The following is a 21675-nucleotide window of genomic DNA, read 5'->3' on the forward strand; positions in this document are numbered from 1 at the left end:
CAGGAGGGTGGACCAGCCCCTCAACCACAGAGCTGACTGTCAGGTGGCACTAGCCCCAGTGCACTGATACGCACCTATCTCATAACCAGTCTGCCGCCGGCCGCCTCCCTCCATCTTTGCCAACTCCTGGACAGGGATTGAGCGACATGGTATGAGCGACCCGCCTTGTTGACTTCCACGGCTTCTGTACTGTGGTCCGGTGTGCGCGAAGGCCCTCTGCAGATTATGCTGGAAATGACACCAGTCTGTTGCCATTTGGCGTCGCCACTCGACGGCTTTTGCGACACGTCAACTTCCATCTGGGGGATGGATGCACCGAAAGAATCTGCCATCTCTTAAAGTCAGTGCAGCAACTGATAACCACTTAATACCCAGGGAATCCACCAGAACATCTTACTGCACCATAATCAGGACATAATTTCGCCATCACCAGCGCTATACACACCACCAATCTCATCGCAGTCATTGCACCAGCATGAAAATCAGACACACAACAACATAGCAGCCCCTAGTGATAAATTGGAAAGCGAAGTACAACAATCGAGACAGTACGTTAGTCTGAGGCACTTAAGATCGTTCCACAAATCGTTAATGGGAATAAATTAGAGGTGCATGAATTCTTTGATAATTGAGACACTCTCTCTGCACTTGAGGAGGAGCATGACGTATTGCTGAAATTTATTAAAACTGTAGTTATAGGCCCAGCTCGAAGTAAATTTTTTGTCCATGACATGGCCTGACGTTAGGAAAATATTATTGAAATATTATAGACGCGTTCGTTCATTCGATGTTTGTTCTTGGGAAACGTTCACAAGCAGACAATAACATTTAGAGAGAATAGCACGGTGGGAATCACGAACAGATTCTCTACAGCATCAGTACAGGAAAGCATCCCAAGAAGTGCTACAAAGTACAGAAGCAGAAGGTGGTCTGGCTCAAATCTGGAAGCTGACCAGAGCTGTTTTCGTGCAAGATCGATTCAAGATAATAGTAAGATCTGAAGGAGCGTATTTGAGTTTAGCTGAAGCTGTGGAAGTCTCTCACGGTAGAAGGTGCGATGTTATCAGTAGTATAGACGTATTTCTGGCCGCAAGTAACTCATAACAATGAGTAAACAAGGGTTTCTCACATGGTAAAACGGGGCACACATCAAGGGAATATCAGAGCTCTCCCTACTGCAATTTATGCAGTAAATGAGGCCATACAATCGAGTTTGTAAACGTTCTAAAAAGATATTAATTCTTGCAGCAGTATCCAGAACATAAAAAATTGGCACAGATTAGGGTATCTGTGCTAGATACGAGATACGTTCTATGATACCATAAAAAGGAAGAAATATTACGTCCAGTGGAGTGTGTAGAATGGAACTTGCCAGCGCATAATAGGTCTTGTGTCAAGGAAAAAAAAGGCGTGCTATACCTGACAGCAACCGGGACATTATGCCCGACAGTGCTCGGAAAGTGACGGTTAGTATAACAGAAAGCGGGTATTCAGTTAGGTTGTCAGGACAGTTGGCACTGTAAAGCAATTGTGTCTGATCAGTAGAGAAATGATGAAAACGGGACGTCATACGACTCCACAAAGAGACTTCAGGTAAATGGAGTTCTGAATTATATAATTAATAACAAAGGCACGGTAAACTTTTGGTTGGCAGTAGGTGATATGCTGTAGGCGAAACATGAATTTCACGTTATAAGGAATATTTGGATCCACCATTTATAGGCCTGATGGTACAGATTTCTCCATGAAAAAGTGATAGACTACACCTCTAAGACAATCTAAGAAATTCAAATGAAAACGGAATGAGACACAACTCGTCGTAACAGGAATCATTATAGACACCAGAAACGTATAAAAAATACTTAAGTCCAAAGGGTCAATAGAATTTATGGAAAAATGAATCTAACTGAATCTAGAGAGAGCAACGTTCGCGGAGGAATTAAATTAAGAAAGGTAGGGAAGGTGACAGAAACTCTACTATGGCTAAAAGAAATAACTTTGATGTTCTGAACAGACGAAGAGTAGTATTTGAAGAAGTGTGACCGAAGCTCGAACAACAGGGAACTAACATACACCGAGATAAAAAAAATAGTGCATTGATAATGGCTAGGCACTAGCCAAAATCTGGATTCGCGTAATAAATCCTGCAAAAAAGGACGACTGATTGCTGCACTCTATAATTTATAAATCACATAACAGTCGCTCAATGCGCCCACTTTCCGAATGGAAGGTAACCTGGTGAGACGAAGAGTGTCAAAGAAATATTAGCCAGAGCAAACGAAGAAATAAGGAAAAGAAGTATGCGCTAGAACAGGCGAAAGACGTTGAAGAAATAACGTTTGCTGTAGTAAATGAAGAAATGAGGAATTACCAGGACTATACTATGGCAACATACTATACACATTGCAGTAATGTGTATTTTTTGTATAAACGTCCACTTTTTAAAATAGAACAGTCCCTATTGACATCTACATCTACATCTACATGACTACTCTGCAATTTACATTTAAGTGCTTGGCAGAGGGTTCATCGAACCACAATCATACTATCTCTCTACTATTCCACTCCCGAACAGCGAGCGGGAAAAACGAACACCTAAACCTTTCTGTCCGAGCTCTGATTTCTCTTATTTTATTTTGATGATCATTCCTACCTATGTAGGTTGGGCTCAACAAAATATTTTCGCATTCGGAAGAGAAAGTTGGTGACTGAAATTTCGTAAAAAGGTCTCGCCGCGACGAAAAACGTCTATGCTGTAATGACTTCCATCCCAACTCGTGTATCATATCTGCCACACTCTCTCCCCTATAACGCGATAATACAAAACGAGCTGCCCTTCTTTGCACCCTCTCGATGTCCTCCGTCAATCCCACCTGGTAAGGATCCCACACCGCGCAGCAATATTCTAACAGAGGACGAACGAGTGTAGTGTAAGCTGTCTCTTTAGTGGACTTGTTGCATCTTCTAAGTGTCCTGCCAATGAAACGCAACATTTGGCTCGCCTTCCCGACAATATTATCTATGTGGTCCTTCCAACTGAAGTTGTTCGTAATTTTAACACCCAGGTACTTAGTTGAATTGACAGCCTTGAGAATTGTACTATTTATCGAGTAATCGAATTCCAACGGATTTCTTTTGGAACTCATGTGGATCATCTTACACTTTTCGTTATTTAGCGTCAACTGCCACCTGACACACCATACAGCAATCTTTTCTAAATCGCTTTGCAGCTGATACTGGTCTTCGGATGACCTTACTAGACGGTAAATTACAGCATCATCTGCGAACAGTGTAAGAGAACTGCTCAGATTGTCACCCAGGTCATTTATATAGATCAGGAACAGTAGAGGTCCCAGGACGCTTCCCTGGGGAACACCTGATATCACTTCAGTTTTACTCGATGATTTGCCGTCTATTACTACGAACTGCGACCTTCCTGACAGGAAATCACGAATCCAGTCGCACAACTGAGACGATACCCCATAGCTCCGCAGCTTGTGTCAAAAGCTTTCCGGAAATCTAGAAATACGGAATCAACTTGAGATCCCCTGTCGATAGCGGCCATTACTTCGTGCCAATAAAGAGCTAGCTGCGTTGCACAAGAGCGATGTTTTCTGAAGCCATGCTGATTACGTGTCAATAGATCGTTCCCTTCGAGGTGATTCATAATGTTTGAATACAGTATATGCTCCAAAACCCTACTGCAAACCGACGTCAATGATATAGGTCTGTAGTTATGGATTACTCCTACCACCCTTCTTGAACACTGGTGCGACCTGCGCAATTTTCCAATCTGTAGGTACAGATCTATCGGTGAGCGAGCGGTTGTATATGAGTGCTAAGTAGGGAGCTATAGTATCAGCGTAATCTGAAAGGAACCTAATCGGTATACAATCTGGACCTGAAGACTTGCCCGTATCAAGCGATTTGAGTTGCTTCGCAACCCCTAAGGTATCTACTTCTAAGAAACTCATGCTAGCAGATGTTCGTGTTTGAAATTCTGGAATATTCCATTCGTCTTCCCTGGTGAAGGAATTTCGGAAAACTGCGTTCAATAACTCCGCTTTAGCGGCACAGTCCTCGATAACAGTACCATCGGCACTGTGCAGCGAAGGTATTGACTGCGTCTTGTCGCTTGTGTACTTTACATACGACCAGAATTTCTTCGGATTTTCTACCAAATTTCGAGACAATGTTTCGTTATGGAACCTATTAAAGACATCTCGCATCGAAGTACGGGCCAAATTTCGCGCGTCTGTAAATTTTAGCCCATCTTCGGGATTTCGCGTTCTTCTGAACTTCGCATGCTTTTTCCGTTGCCTCTGCAACAGCGTTCGGACCTTTTTTGTGTACCACGGGGGATCCGTTCCATCTCTTACCAATTTATGAGGTATGAATATCTCAATTGCTGTTGCTACTATATCTTTGAATTTGAGCCACATCTCGTCTACATTCGCATAGTCAGTTCGGAAGGAATGGAAATTGTCTTTTAGGAAGGCTTCTAATGGCACTTTATCCGCTTTTTTAAATAAAATTATTTTGCGTTTGTTTCTGATGGATTTGGAAGAAATGGTATTGAGCCTAGCTACAATGACCTTGTGATCACTAATCCCTGTATCAGTCATGATGCTCTCTATCAGCTCTGGATTGTTTGTGGCCAAGAGGTCAAGTATGTTTTCGCAACCATTTACAATTCGCGTGGGTTCGTGGACTAACTGCTCGAAATAATTTTCGGAGAATGCATTTAGGACAATCTCGGAAGACGTTTTCTGCCTACCACCGGTTTTGAACAAGTATTTTTGCCAAGGGTAGGTTAAAGTCCCCACCAACTATAACCGTATGAGTGGGTTATTTATTTGTTACGAGACTCAAACTTTCTCTGAACTGTTCCGCAACTGTATCATCGGAGTCTGTGGGTCGGTAGAAGGAGCCAATTATTAACTTAATTCGGCTGTTAAGTATAACCTCCACCTACACCAATTCGCACGGAGTATCTACTTCGACTTCACTACAAGATAAACCACTACTGACAGACACAAACACTCCACCACCAATTCTGCCTAATCTATCTTTCCTGAACACCGTCTGAGACTTCGTAAAAATTTCTGCAGAACTTATTTCAGGCTTTAGCCAGCTTTCTGTACCTATAACGATATCAGCTTCTGTGCTTTCTATTAGCGCTTGAAGCTCAGGGACTTTTCCAGCGCAACTACAACAATTTACAACTATAATTCCGACTGTTCCTTGATCCAAGCACGTCCTGTAATTGCCAAGCACCCTTTGACATTGCAGCCCATCCCGCACTTTCCCGAGGCCTTCTAACCTAAAAAAACCGCCCAGTCCACGCCACACAGCCTCCGCTACCCGTGTAGCCGCCAGCTGAGTGTAGTGAACTCCTGACCTATTCAGCGGAACCCGAAACCCCACCACCCTATGGCGCAAGTCAAGGAATCTGCAGCCAATACAGTCGCAAAACCGTCTGAGCCTCTGATTCAGACCCTCCACCCGACTCTGCACCAAATGTCCGCAGTCGGTTCTGTCAACGATGCTGCAGATGGTGAGCTCTGCCTTCATCTCGTAAGCAAGACCGGCAGCCTTCACCAAATCAGATAGCCGCTGGAATCCAGAGAGAATTTTCTCAGATCCAAAGCGACACACGTCATTAGTGCCGACATGTGCCACCACCTGCAGCTGGCTGCACCCTGTGCTCTTCATGGCATCCGGAAGGACCCTTTCCACATCAGGAATGACTCCTCCCGGAATGCACAAGGAGTGCACACTGGATTTCTTCCCCTCCTTAGCCGCCGTATCCCTAAGGGGCCCCATTACGCGCCTAACATTGGAGCTCCCAACTACCAGTAAGCCCACCCTCTGCGATTGCCCGGACCTTGAAGGCTGAGAATGATCCTCTGAAACAGGGCAGGCAGCTGCATCTTGCTCAGCCAGAGACAGTGCCTGAAACCGGTTTGTCAGACGCACCGGGGAGGCTTTCTGATCAGCCTCCGGGGACGCCTTTCGCTGCCTGCCACGCCTTGGAACGACCTCCCAATCAACCACAGGTGAGGGCTCAGCCCCACTGCGGGCAGCAACCGGGGCAACCACAGCGGCAGACCCAGACGGGACGAGGTTGACATCCCCGTGATACCCGAGTCCGGCTCCCCACAGTGGTGCCCATTGGCAACAGCCTCAAGCTGCGCGACCGAAGTCAGCGCCGATTGCAGCTGTGAGCGAAGGGATGCCAAGTCAGCCCTCATCCGAACACAGTAATAGCAGTCCCTGTCCATTCTAATTGATGTTTAACAACAGTTACCGAAACACGAGTCCGTGCCTAGATAACGCAAGCGGAACACGCAAAGAATGTATCAACTAACCTGTACAAATGCCTAACGACTGCGCTACAATCTGCTGAATTTACGATTACAGTAATTAAAACTCGAAATTGCACCTCCTATACGAAACTCACACGCAATTTAAATAAGAATCTACGAAGTAAACACTAAAGCGCGATGCTACAACTGTCAAATACTATAATGCGCCCGAAATATATGAATTAAACAATGCAAGTACCCAAAAACACACAAAGAAATTAATTAAACTATCTAACAAATAAGTAAGCTAGGGTTATACGACTTGCTGCTGCAGCTGCTTATCCAACGGCGGCAGGGAGCACAAACGAGAAGTAGGATAAATTATGACAGTGGCGTTTGTTGTAGGATCCTAGAGCGAGTCGTTTAGAGAGAGATCGTGTTTTGAAAAGTTACCACACCGACACTTGTGCAGTACCTATGGTAGTACATCCTAAAGAACAACACAAATGGACACATTTGTTATGTGGATTCTGACTGGTAACAAGACAATTGACCATCACAGGTTGTGTTCAAAAAGACCACCGGCACTGCCAATACACGTTTCGTCTAGTGTGGAATGACTGCTGCCCATGTGCTAGCATTTCAGCGGAGATGTTCGAGAAGGCTGCAGTCGTATGTCGTTGCATATCATAGAGTGGAGCTGGTATGTCCTTATAGACAGCGTCTTTTAGCTTTCACGTCAGAAAAAAGTCTACAGGCGTCAAACCTGGGCAACGGGCCGGCCAAGGTACAGGCCTCTCCGTCCAGCCCAATGATTTGGAAACAATTCTTGAAGACATGCTTGCGTACTTCGTGCACTATGGGCCGGAAAGCCATCATGTTAGATTCGAGCGCGCACGGAGGCTTTCAGACAGTCGTTCTTCCCGCGAACCATACGCGACTGGAACAGAAAAGGGAGGTAATGACAGTGGCACGTAAAGTGCCCTCCGCCACACACCGTTGGGTGGCTTGCGGAGTATGAATGTAGATGTAGATGTAGATGTAGCTCCCGCGCAATAGCCCGAGGAAGTGGCACGAGTCACGCAAGTGTGCTACTCATTCTCCACCGACATAGGCTCCATTCCTATCACATATTCCCCTCAAGGACTGCATGGAAGCGATTATGAGAATCGTATTAACTTCTGTACATGGGCATTAAAACAGGATACTCCAGATGTATTTTGTTTAGTGACTAAGCACCATTTAGCCAATCATGATCCGGTAAACTGCGGATCAACTATTACAGAAGCAAAAACATTAATCTCATTTGTATAGGCGCTACACTACCACTTCCACGTCACTGGTTGAAGAGTTTGATAAATAAATGCCTCGATGGTTGACTTGTATTGGGATATTGTCCCACATACACCGTACAAGAACGAATTACCTACTTCACACACTCTCCATATACCATGAGCTGTCGCCTATCTGCATTTGTAAATCCTAGGATCCACTCACGACCTATTGCTTGGGCCGTCACACACTAACTGACTGCGCTGTCGTAATGCATCAAGAACCACACAAGCACACTGTTAGCAAACTACGCAGGTTGAATGGCACAAACAAGTGTCGTTATGGAAAAGTTTCACAATATGATATCTCGCAAACGACTCGCCCTAGACTACTGCAACAAGCACCACTGAAATTCTAATTTACCTTGCTTTTAGTATCAATAGGCACTGTTCCATTTAAAAAAAGAATTTTTGCACAAAAATAGACATACTAAGTATTATTACAGTATATGTATTGGGTAACATTATGAGCCCCTGACGACCAATCCATTCTGTGAAAAGCGCCAATCGGTAGCACTTTCCATTTACGCAATATTTGCGGCGAAAATTTGTTTATTCGCCCTGTATAGCAGCATGTGGAAAATTTTGTTACGTAAGTTTAAAGGAATTAATAGGCAGATAGGTAAACACTTAACAATTATTGAAAGTATGAGTACCTGTAAAAGAAGGTTACGTAACGTGAGCTAAGTTCATGAGGATGTTGTGTAGTCATGTAGCAGAACCAGTGTTAAAATGGCAAAAGATACTCAAAGTCTAGTAGGAGAAATAACGAAGCAGGAAACACGAAACAAACGTGGAGTAGTAAACTTCGTGGGTAAAGTTGCTGAAACACTCTCTGATACAAGGGACGATGGAGATGCCTAATACTTTAAAGAAAACTTGGGCATGATGGAACAAGAGTAGAGCCAATTGTTATAGCTTAGTAAGGAACAAGTTATCGCAGAGAAAGTCAGTTTAACTGGTTTCAATGAAATGTTATTCATCAAGGGTTGCAACGAAGAATTTAATGCTAACAGAGTGCGGGATTTAAAGAAATACTTCAACAGGTACATTTATAGCGCTGAGAAAAGATGACAGCATATCTGCATAATAACCACCATAAACGACCAATAAATACAGTTCATGTGTTGATTTAATGAGTTAGAACAGAATGCAATAAATTAATTAATACTGTTCTAAATGTGCAGGAAGGAATTTTAGAGCTATAAAATATAAATCCAACAAAAGTGGTAAAGCATCTAGAAGTAACCGGGGATGACATTGAACGTAAGAAGTTCCTAATAGCACTAACGGAGTACATTGGATGTCAGTTGTTATGAATAATTGATTTAGATGTCACTTAAGATAGCATTTTGACCTACATTTTAAGTGTTCCATTAAGAAAACAGAGTTGAGCCTCTACAATTTGTTACCTTTAGCATCGGAAGTAGAGTCTAAACAGGAAATATATATTTGTGTTGTAGCAGAGGAAATACTCTTAGCTAACATTGTGAAAAAATAGTAAGTGGAACTGAGCACTGAAAAACTTCAATATTAACCAATAGAAAGAAACTGTAGTATTTGTAAGAACTTTGTACATATGTCTATCCATGATCACGAAGGTTGCAAGGCTATCAGATTTCAGCCAGTTTGAAAGGCATCTAACGATTGTAACAAGAAAATGATTACGCGTAATGATAGTATATGGACAAAACTTAATAGTAACGAATGATGTTTCATCAATCCTAATAAAAAAGTTTTACCCATCCTGTGTAACAACTAAAAGTCGTTAGAAATTATAAAAAATCAGCATGGGGAAGCAGAAATTTTATGGAAAATGGCGATGTATGGTGTGCAAGTATTGATGCATTCAAAAAATGTAATAATGACTAACGTAGCGAGTAATGATACTGTGCCTGCACTCCCGATGGAGGATCAGTTTTGTATGACTAATAATGAAAAAGTGAATGCGACAGAATTAAAGCTAACTGTGTTCCTAGAACATGTGAAATGAATCCAAGCGATCTCAAGATAATTGTACATAAATTGAAAGAGTTAGAAGAAAATTAGACTAACAAGAGAGGAATTTATCACAAGTATCTTGGATGCATATATGAACTGTAGGATACTTGGAAACAGTTACAGTGGTAATGGTAATAATGTGTTGTGTGTGTCAATGCTGCAAATGTTGCAGAGATTGTTACTGATTTATATCTAGACTAGAATAACAACTGATCTAAATGAATAATTATCTAAAATTGTATGTCAAAACTTGAGTTGTGAACAAGGTTAATAGAATATGACAGCTAGCACCGTTGGAAACTAAACCACATCATTAAAAAAAAGAAACGAAAGCAGACAAAACTGGTAAACATATCCACACAGAAAGGGGACGAAATAAAGTGTGTTCGTTAATAGAGCCAACAAAAAATATGTTGCAAATAGATAAATGCTCTCACTAAAATATTAACCAACTTGAGTGTCGTCTTCATGGTAACCAATATATGAATGTATATTGAAAAGTGGTTCTTTCCAGCGGGAAATCCAAATTACCTATAAAATGTAGTATGTGTTTACTTTCAGGTTACATATTCCAATTAGAGTCACTGGTGATGAGCTATCTTCTCTGTACATGAAGATAACATCCCATTCAGCTGCCGGCCAAAAGTCCACATTAACAGTGTGTTCCGAGTAAACTCTGGATGATTAGCACTTCAAATAATACTATCGACAGAAACGCCGCTCCATCTTATCAGACTCGTGAAATAAGGTAATATAATCAAAGACGGAAACGGCCACACTTGGTAAAGGCGGTACATGATATAAACAACGGACTTTCCGGGGAATGTTCCACATCATGACATATTTATCGGACTATGAACATCTATTGATATGGCACAGATTTCATGGGCAAGGCACCTCTAACGTCACGTAAAGTATCGTATAAACCTTGGGCTGGTAGTCCAGGAGATAGCGAAGTTCAGAGTAAGGAGAAAAACGTTAAAAATAAGAGTGATAATGTAAGCAGACAACATGTGAGAGGCTGCGAAGCATTTGAATTTCAGAACCCCATGAATGTAGATAGAAGTTAACTTTGTTCTTGTAGTCTCAGACGTGGGTCGACTGTATGTATTTCATGTGTGATTGTATGTACACTTCATATAAGTTGTGAGTCGACTATGTGAGCCCAAGTACAATCATTTTTTGGTATATTAAAACTTGATATATCAGACCTGCTTCTTTTCTTGAACCACATTCGGAATCTGCTAAGTTTTCAGCCGAGTTCTTAACAGCTCAAAATTCTAGCTTCAGGTTCGTGCATTTTACCTTCTGCTAGATGTTCACGCCTCTTGCTGACGTCTTGAAACCACTCACAGGGCGTACTCAGAGGTAAGTGCTATGTTGCTTGGAAAAGTTTGCTCAGTGACACAACAATCCTATACAACTCTTTTGTAGCCAGCTGGATGTAAATACTTGAGATGCTTGAATTGCAAAAGATGGAAACGCGTTTCGTCAGGATGGTTGATGCTTTAGGTATCAGAGACCTGGGGATCCGATGTACGAACTGCATTGGCCTTCAGTCTCAAAAATTATGGTTGGTAAACGTACTGAATCGAATAGATACTGTATGATACCCGTAGATGACTATTTTGTAGACTTTCAAAAATCACACTCACCAAAAAAATGAAGGCAGATATTTGCCCTACAGAAGGCAAACTACTAATAGAAAAATAAGTTCATTTTCAGCCCAAAAACTAGTTTTCAGTTTGCAGACGCAGCAATAAGAGAGTAGGATTTGTGATAATGATCGAGAGACTCACTGAATGCGCACTACAAGACTACTCTCAGCGAGATGGTGGCTGGGTGTAGCTGAAGCGATAATTTTGACTTCTTTTGAGTGCTTTTCAGTTGATACCAATTTCAGCTAACATACAGCTGTGTTTAATACTTCTCAGATTTCAATAAATAAGATTATTTCAAACGCAGTTGCACATAATCGCTGAGTGATACTTAATTCCACGTGTTTCTTCTGTTTTCGTACTGAACGCAGTGTTGTATGTAAGTCACCATTTGCAGTGCTCAGAATGGAGTCAATGCCGTTTTGAATAAAATAATTTTCAGTACAACTAAAACCAGTTCAAAGTTGTAAAGCCTAAGGTGTCAGACTATGACCAGAATTGGTATTACTCGGGCATACAGTGACTCAAAATTAAATAAATTTAGTTTATCAGTTGACATAAATAGTAATAATTACATATACTGTGCAATATTAATGATAATCATTAAATATTTTGAAACATTGAGAGTAATTGTATAAAAATTCATAATTTGGACATGTGAAACACAAAGCATGAACCAATATAGAAGCACATTTGTTAAAATTAGTTTTCCACGAAAGGATCTTCCGTTTTTGGGATAAGTAATAAGTTTAGAAATTCAGAAGACAGCACACAGTCTACCCTAATCAAGGAAAGCAGCAATGTTATACTTTCTAAAATTGAATGGTCATACTGTCGTATGTTGCCAGCAGCACTAACCTACACTTGGACACACTTGAAACGTACTGAAGCAAATGTTGTTTAGTTCCCTACCTTTTAAAGTTTAATTAGTAAGTGGACATAGCGAAAGTGATTCTTAGCTAGCACTCTCAAGAATTATCGCAACTATTCCATCAAATAAGCTTTGTATCAGTTCAAGAATTACTTAAGGTCATTGCAGAAAGAGCACATTTCTCTCTCCGTGCTACAACACTGTCATTAACTCTAAAGATTAACAGAAAGACGTTTCAGTGACTTAAGTTCAGCGAAAAAATACGTACATTAATATACAATTAACTTTGGCGTGATGTCTTATTCATTTATTAAACACAGGTTAAGAGCGTTTGAGAGAGAGTATCTAAAGTGGAATACTTGATTAATGCACAACAGGCAAGGTAACTACTTACAAAACAGCACCGCATACACCTCCTATATTGCACTTTGGTTGGAGACTTTTTACCATGGTATTTTGGGGCCTATCTACCATACTTATGGTTGTGGTCATTTTCTTCTTCCAAAAGCCAAGCTCATTTCCATTTGACAGATTTCTCTTCTCTCCTGGTTTTAAGTCCCATCACTGGTACTTCCTGTTCTGTCTCTTTTACGTTTGGTTGATGGGTAGTCGTCTTTATTCGTTTGAAAGTGTTTTACACTGGCCACCTGAGGTCCTTTTACTTCTTCCAGTGATGCAATTATTTAGGGTAGTTAAATGTTCCACATTTATTTAAAAGCTATCATGATTAATACTCATGTAGTGAAGGGTTTTCATATATTAAAATGATTTGCTGCTTACGGGAAAGTTGTTTCTACATTCCGGGAATGTTGTGCGGGAATGGATGACCTAAGGTATGATTTGCCTTACGTTGTCTATTTTTCTGTGCAACTGCCGTGACTTGTTTTCTGAGAAGCGCTAAGAGAAGCTACCACAGAGAACTGGAGGTAGAACTGTTGCCTTGTACAGTGGTACTTTCGTGTGGTATGTCACTCCCAGATATTTCACCGTCTTTGCTCGTGGGATTGGATCATCGATCATGAGTCTCTTGAAGGTAAAATAGATAACAGTGGATTGCTGGGGGTTAGTTGCACTTTGTTCTTCGTGTACCATCTTTCCATTGTCGTGAACTTGGCCTGAAATTTTCGAACGTTCGCTGTATGGTGACGGCTACTGACGAGAAAGGCTGTGTCATCTACTAATTTGGCAAGCATCACATTGTCCGTGTTTGAGATGCCATTCATATACATGTTGTGCAGTGCAGGGGATAAGACTGATCTTTGGGGTTTCCTGCTGACGTCATCTTCAGTTCCGACCTCTGTCGCTCTATTTTCACCATACTTCGACTTTGGTGTGGGAATGCCACTATCTGATTCACGTAACAGTCTGGAATTTATTTATTAATAGGTTCACTAACAGAGTACGTGACGAAATAGGTGAAGCACCTAGAAGCGAAGGAGAAAACTAAATTTTACAGGTTGAAAGAGTGTGATGTAACTGCAGCGATTACAGGTGCGAATCAAATCTACGTATAACTTGGCTGTATGAGGCCGTCTATCAGCATGACGTTGCACTTGCCTGTCCTGGCTGCACACTCTTGATCGGTTGGATAAGGTGTCATAAGTTGTTGTCTCCTGAGATGAGGTGGCCCATGGCTGATGTAACTGGTGCTTGATGTTCTGGATACTGGTGCTGCGACAGATCCAAGAATCTTGCTGACCACGGGAGTTCCTCAGCATCAAGCAGGCAGGTCATAGACACACAAGCATGTATGGACGAGCATTGTCGTGTTGAAAAATGGCGCAACGATCCTGCGCCAGAGCGGTAACACATGATGACGTAGGATGTCCGTGACATAGTGCTGTGCTTTGCTGTCAGAATTCCCTCAGTAACTACCAGCTGTGAATTGAAGTCACAACCGATGGCACAAGGAGTAATATCGCTGTGCCTCCCCAGAACACTGGAAGAATGGGATCTCTCCCTAGGTAGTCGTCTTAGTCAGCGACAAGCGTCATCCAGGGCAGTGCAGAACCATTGTTCGTCGCTGAACACAATGCGATGCTATTCACTAGCAGTCAATGATTCCCGGTCATTGCACCACCCCAAAGGCAGCCGTTTGTATTAGTAGTTTTGGATGACACAAAATGTTACAGCGAGTTCACTATTGGTTCTCGGGTGCCAGATGTAGATATGAAGGGGTTATGATGTACTTGATGCACAACACTGCTTCATCCCTTGTTGTGGTTAGATGTGGTCGACTGGTACTTTGATAAAGAGTATGCGTGCTATCACATTCCCGGACGTTCGAACATCGGGCAACTGTCATATCCAAATGACTCTGGACATTGTACGGCTCGATCAGCTGCTCTAATGGAGACCCACAATGAAGCCCAGTTCAAACACTACCAGCTGCTGATAATGCTGTCTCAGATGTGTACCCGGCATCTACCTGCTCTTCAGTGCCCACTGAACATCTGACGCTATTCATGCAACTCACGTACCCTACCAGGCCTGGTAACAACACTACGCTGGGGTCGTAGCCAGGATTTTGCCTTCTTTGTTGTATGTGTTTGTGTGTTTGAGTGTTGGAAGGGGGTGAGGGAAACCAGGCAATAAATCCTTATTTGAGAAAACATGTTTGTGGCATTAGCTGTACAATTGTATGTTCATTCTCTACCGGAGAGAAACAATGTACGTCTCGTGTGAAGATAATCGTAATAATCTAAACCGGTAGAGAATAAACACCTAATTATACAGCTACTGGTACAAATATGCTTTGTCCAAATTTGAGTGTACGTAACAGCTATAGACAGACACTTCCGAAAAGCTTTAATAAATCCTTAATCGTAAATGCTACCATGTGCTGTACCTTCTAAAGCGGTACAACATAAGTGCATTTAAATGAGTACATACACTGAAAAGCCAAAGAAACTGGTACAGCTGCCTAATATTGTGTAGGGCCCCACGAGCACGTAGAAGTGCACGTAGAAGTGGCACGTACTTCACTAATGTCTGAAATAGTGCTGGCGGGAATTGATGTCTTGAATCCTGCAGGACTGTCCATAAATCCGTAAGAGAACGAGGAGGTGGAGGTCTGTTCTGAACAGCAAGGCGGCCGTTGTGGCCGAGTGGTTCTAGGCGCTTCAGTTTGGAACCACGCGACCGCAGTTTCGAACCATGCCTGGGGCATGGATATGTGTGATGTCCTTAGGTTAGTTAGGTTTAAGTGGTTCTAAGTCTAGGGGCTGATGACCTCAGATGTTAAGTCCCTTAGTGCTCAGAGCCATTTGAACAGCACGTTGCAAGAAACCCCAGATATTCTCAATAATGTTCATGTTTGGGGAGTCTGGTGCCCAGCGGAAGTGTTTAAACTCGGAAGAGTGTTCCTGGAGCCATTTTTTAGCAATTATGGACGTGTGGGGTGCCGTATTGTTCTGCTGGAATTGCTTAAGTCTGTCAGAATGCACAATGGATAAGAATGGAGGCAGGTTATCAGACAGGGTGCTTACTTGTGTCACCTGTCGTATCTAGGAGTCTCAGGGGTCCCATATCACAGCAACAGCTCCATTGCAGAGCCTCCACCAGCTTGAACAATCTACTGCTGACATGGAGGATCCAAGGATTCATGAGGCTGTCTCCGTACCCGTTCACGTCCATCCGCTCGATACAATTTGAAATGAGACTCGTCCGACCAGGCAACATGTCCCCAGTCACCAACAGTCCAATGTCGGTGTTCATGGGCCCAGGCGAGGCGTAAAGCTCTGTGTCGTGCAGTCATTGATGTTTCGTTGAATGGTTCGCACGCTGACACTTGTTGATGTCCCAGTATTTAAATCTGCAGAATTTGCGGAAGGGTTGCATATCTGTCACGTTGAACGATTCTCTCCAATCGTCGTTGGTCCCCTTCTTGCAGGATCTTTTCCTGGCCGCAGCCATGTCGGAAATTCGATGTTTTATCGGATTAATGATATTCATGGCACAGTCGTGAAATGGTCGTACGGGAAAATCCCCACTTCATAGCTACCTCAGGGATGCTGTATCACATCGCTCTTCCGCCAACTATAACACCACGTTCAAACTCACTTAAATGTTGCTAACTTGCCATTGTAGCAAACAGTATCCGATCCAATAACTGCGCCAGGAATTTATTGTCTTATACAGCCACTTCCGGTCGCAGCACCGTATTCTGGTTTTTACATGTATCCTGTTTACACATCTCGTTTTTGAATACGCATGCTTACATTAGTTTCTTTGGCGCTCCAGCGTATATTGCAGCAGACATACACTCCTGGAAATGGAAAAAAGAACACATTGACAACGGTGTGTCAGACCCACCATACTTGCTCCGGACACTGCGAGAGGGCTGTACAAGCAATGATCACACGCACGGCACAGCGGACATACAAAGAACCGCGGTGTTGGCCGTCGAATGGCGCTAGCTGCGCAGCATTTGTGCACCGCCGCCGTCAGTGTCAGCCAGTTTGCAGTGGCATACGGAGTTCCATCGCAGTCTTTAACACTGGTAGCATGCCGCGACAGCATGGACGTGAACCGTATGGGCAGTTGACGGACTTTGAGCGAGGGCGTATAGTGGGCGTGCGGGAGGCCGGGTAGACGTACCGCCGAATTGCTCAACACGTGGGGCGTGTGGTCTCCACATTACATCGATGTTGTCGCCAGTGGTCGGCGGAAGGTGCACGTGCCCGTCGACCTGGGACCGGACCGCAGCGACGCACGGATGCACGCCAAGACCGTAGGATCCTACGCAGTGCCGTAGGGGACCGCACCGCCACTTCCCAGCAAATTAGGGACACTGTTGCTCCTGGGGTATCGGCGAGGACCATTCGCAACCGTCTCCATGAAGCTGGGCTACGGTCCCGCACACCGTTAGGCCGTCTTCCGCTCACGCCCCAACATCGTGCAGCCCGCCTCCAGTGGTGTCGCGACAGGCGTGAATGGAGGGACGAATGGAGACGTGTCGTCTTCAGCGATGAGAGTCGCTTCTGCCTTGGTGCCAATGATGGTCGTATGCGTGTTTGGCGCCGTGCAGGTGAGCGCCACAATCAGGACTGCATACGACCGAGGCACACAGGGCCAACAACCGGCATCATGGTGTGGGGAGCGATCTCCTACACTGGCCGTACACCTCTGGTGATCGTCGACGGGACACTGAATAGTGCACGGTACATCCAAACCGTCATCGAATCCATCGTTCTACCATTCCTAGACCGGCAAGGGAACTTGCTGTTCCAACAGGACAATGCACGTCCGCATGTATCCCGTGCCACCCAACGTGCTCTAGAAGGTGTAAGTCAACTACCATGGCCAGCAAGATCTCTGGATCTGTCCCCCATTGAGCATGTTTGGGACTGGATGAAGCGTCGTCTCACGCGGTCTGCACGTCCAGCACGAACGCTGGTCCAACTGAGGCGGCAGGTGGAAATGGCATGGCAAGCCGTTCCACAGGACTACATCCAGCATCTCTACGATCGTCTCCATGGGAGAATAGCAGCCTGCATTGCTGCGAAAGGTGGATATACACTGTACTAGTGCCGACATTGTGCACGCTCTGTTGCCTGTGTCTATGTGCCTGTGGTTCTGTCAGTGTGATGATGTGATGTATCTGACCCCAGGAATGTGTCAATAAAGTTTCCCCTTCCTGGGACAATGAATTCACGGTGTTCTTATTTCAATTTCCAGGAGTGTAATATTACCTTTTCTTACATGGCCCGAGGAGTGATATGAGCATACTTTTCAATTACCTAAACAGGCTCCTATGGGAAGACGACAGTGCTAGGCCAGAAGCATGTTATTTCTCGTGCTAGCTGCGCGAATTAGTCTTTAGTCTTCTTATTGTTAAGAATGTTCTTTCAAGTCTTGCAGTGGATACTGGAATGGTAGCGAAAACGTTAAAGGTACGGTTTATTATTAGGGAAAAATGTTCACTGGGGTCACCTAAAGCCAACGGCCTTGCGACAGTGATAACACCGGTTCCCGTCTGATCACCAAAGTTGAGCGCTGTCGGGCTGGGCTAGCACTTGGATGGGTGACCATCCGGTCTGCCGAGAGCTGTTGGCAAGCGGGATGCACTCAACCGTAATTCGTCGACTACAAACGATAAAAATTACTTGCGAATGTCAGAGAATTCGCCATATTGTCATCTAAAACTTGTGGCAACAGTGCATCGATATATTTATAGTTTCTGGACATATTGGGTATGGCCTGTGTTACGTGCCTCACCGTGTATAAGCCGTGGGAAATCGGCGCACAGTCGGCCCTGAATGGTTTGTCATTCCAGTCGGGCAGTTCTGGACAGTCAGTCAAGCCGTAATGCACGGTACGAGGCCGTACAGTTTCAACTGATGGAAATATTTTCGTGTGTTTCAGACTCTGATTTTTGACAAGTGAGAAAGCAGGATTCCATGCAGAATTTAAACAAAAACCTCCATCTCTATTTACAAGGTCATTTCTTAATTTAATTTGAACAGCCTCCTTAATAACTTTATGCCAATTGCTGGAAGTGCATGCGAGAATCTGTGTTGTTATATTCCATAGGATGACCTGCGCCAAGACGATCTTCTGCAGTGGCGGATAAGGACATCATGCACATCCATGCCCGAGGCAGGATTCGAACCTGCGACCGTAGCAGCAGCGCAGTTGCGGACTGAAGCGCCTAGAACCGCTCGGCCACAGCAGCCGGCGAACCTAAAAGGACACTGATCATAGATGGTGATCGAAAAAAACATTTCGAATCATGTTTCCGCAAAATACGACCAATCCTGTCCGAAATTCTCACCGCGTAAGACAAAAAGGCCGTACACTTTACTGCCACCTCAGTATTATCATTCACCCGGTGAACAGTTGGTCGATAGCGCAACGCACGCCTAATCTGTCTTTAAATTTAACAATCGTGACGGCAGGTGACCTCTAGATAGGCTAACTCAGCTCAGGGAGCCCTGAGATAACAGGAGCCCTGTGAAACAAGGTGCGAAGTATACTCTTCACGTTCAGCCAGATGGTGACAACTGTCATCCTGCAGATAAATAAGTGTGAGTAGGCTTCCTATAAACGGCATGTGCTAATGTATTATCCATCTTCCTCGTGACCAACACAACAAGCAAGAGAAGGCAGGCATCATTTTCCAACTCCATTGTGAAATGAATATTCGGGTGGAATGAATTCAGGTGTTCTAAAAAGTCGTTCAAACGGTCACTGACGTCGTTCATCTTTGGTTTGTCAAGGGGCTAGTGTGTGTTATATCTTTACGGAGTTTCCTGAAAACCGAACTTTTAAATTCTCTTGCATGGCTCTTTCTTGCTGCAGTTTTGTCTTAAAAATGGCAGGCTGTGCTCTTCTCAAAATATTGGCAGTTGTCGACGACGGCACCCGGCTGCATTCCTGAAGTTACCTGAACATTCTAAACCCCAGGAGGAGCTAAGGTCTCACACAGTTTTATAGTCGTCCGGTTTTGGAATATTCTCGATACTTTGGAACTTGAACTTGCGTTTTATTTCATTATGTGGCTGCAGATACTTATTTAAAAGCATTTTATGACACTAATTCTTCTTAATTTAACGCATCGTGACTTTGAATTTACACAGCTAGCATTTGAATTAAGGATAGACATTCCGCAAGTGTTCGAAAATATCAAATTTTATACCACACAGATTCATTTCTAGGTAATGGTAGACGTAAGCTTCATATGTTTATTTCTGAATACATAGGACATACTAATAAAATTTCGAATCAAATTTCGTTCAGTAAAAATTTTTACATTTTAGTAAACGTAATTATTAACTTTCGGAAATTGCCTGAGAGCAATTATCTGGTACTGAATAAGTATTTCAGAGCCTAGGGTAAGAGTGTGCGATCCTCCCCTCAAAGACCAGGTTTATTCAAACAGGGTCGCACGTTTGCCCAATTCCTTGAGTAGGCTCGATAATTTATTTTTAGTTCAAGCATTCCAGCAGCGGAAGGTTGCAGTCTTACCTCTGCGTAAGAATGCATGGTTTCGTGCAATACGTACTAATAAATCTCGCCCGAGCTTCCATCCACGTCGAGTGATTTAAAACCCACGAGATTTCGGCCGGATACTCCACGGCAATTGCCAAAGTAGTGACTGTTTTTTGGTTTCTGCTACAATCCTTATATAGTTGCAATGCCTAGTGCCCGCTTCAGCGCCATACATTATGACCAAGAAGTACTCTGCCGAAAGCTCGTGGAGCTTAAGCCATATGACGCGGCTGGAAGCTCGAGTGAATTTTATCAGTCCTACCGTAGTTTCTGAACAAGCAGTGCTGTTGTGGCGTGTGCAGGTGTACCCTGGGGAACCGGAGGTGCGGCTGTCGTTCAGGGAGTTGTCGAGACGCGCGGCCTGCGTGGCCGAGGAGCTGCGCATGCGCGGCGTGGGCCCCGGGGACGTGGTGGCGCTCGGCTGCCGCGTCGTGCCGCAGTTCGCGCCGCTCCTCATAGGCACCCTCCTCAGGAACGCCATACCGGCGCCCTTCAACCCAGAGCTCGACCAAGGTACACATTTTCACTTCCTGGTTTCTTACTTACAGGGGAACTACTGAAGGCGTTCAGAAGCATGCTTCTAGAGAGCCAGTCCTTAGTTTCCGTCAGTATAAGAATGTTACGGAGGTGGTCAGGAAATGTTGCGATACACCAGTGTAAGCCCAAGCTGATCTGTCTTCTGCGCGGAAGATCTCACCCCGAAAGAAAACTGCTTAATAAAGTTATGCAAAGTATCTACCTACAAGTAGTTAATGAAAATGGTGGCCCTAATATTGAATTCCAGGTACCCGTGTTCCAATCATTTTCGGTTAACTGCTTTTATGAGAGAGATTTAATAACTATGAAATCAAAAGATGACCAAGGTAAGTACCAAAATTCTTAGTGTGCACTAAGTGTTAACGGACATTACAAGATTATTAATGGAGTACACAACAAAAACATTAAAATGAGACATGAGACTGATGTCCCCAGTACCAAGCCATCTTTATGTGCTTCCATTCACTGGCTGTCAATTATATAACGTAATAATCTCTCTTGCTGTAGGAATGAATATACCATCTTTTGCAAGTAATACCTGCATAAAGCAATTATAATATTTGTAATCTCTTCGATGCTATGCCCGATTATGTACTTGTTTTGTGTCCTGCTAGAAGTGTCAGTGTTTGTCCAGTTGGAACTACGTTCCTGTCAGTATTTTTGTTATGTTCCATGGCTTAAAACCTTTATGAAAACAGATCGTTAGTACAATCTTCAAAATAAGCATGTACACGTCGTTGCCTTAGTGCGGTGGCGTCGCCTGGTGACCAAGCTTGTAAACACTTCACGCGGTGTCCAAAGCTCATCGACTGTCTTCTAGAGTTGTTGACGCATCAACTTTACTGATGTACCTGTTTTTTCTGCTCTACTCCTTGTTGTTGGTATGCGTATTTTATTTAGAAAGTTTCATGTATCTAACGAACCAGTGTGGAGCTGTATTATTGTAACTGGAGGTATATTTCTGGATGGCATGTAGT

The 21675-nt window shown here is 43.7% G+C and overlaps 1 protein-coding gene across 2 annotated transcripts in view; it reads left to right on the forward strand.

The window, feature by feature from the left end:
* The window catches only part of LOC126326983 (luciferin 4-monooxygenase-like), a 250106-nt gene that overhangs the window by 17580 nt on the left and 210851 nt on the right, over positions 1–21675 (forward strand). For both annotated transcript variants that reach the window (XM_049995817.1, XM_049995816.1), the window contains exon 2: positions 20464–20674. In XM_049995817.1, coding sequence (XP_049851774.1) covers positions 20464–20674 — 211 coding nt within the window. The remainder of the gene's footprint in view (positions 1–20463; positions 20675–21675) is intronic.

Source organism: Schistocerca gregaria, chromosome 2 (assembly GCF_023897955.1).
Source record: "Schistocerca gregaria isolate iqSchGreg1 chromosome 2, iqSchGreg1.2, whole genome shotgun sequence".
Taxonomy (NCBI): domain Eukaryota; kingdom Metazoa; phylum Arthropoda; class Insecta; order Orthoptera; family Acrididae; genus Schistocerca; species Schistocerca gregaria.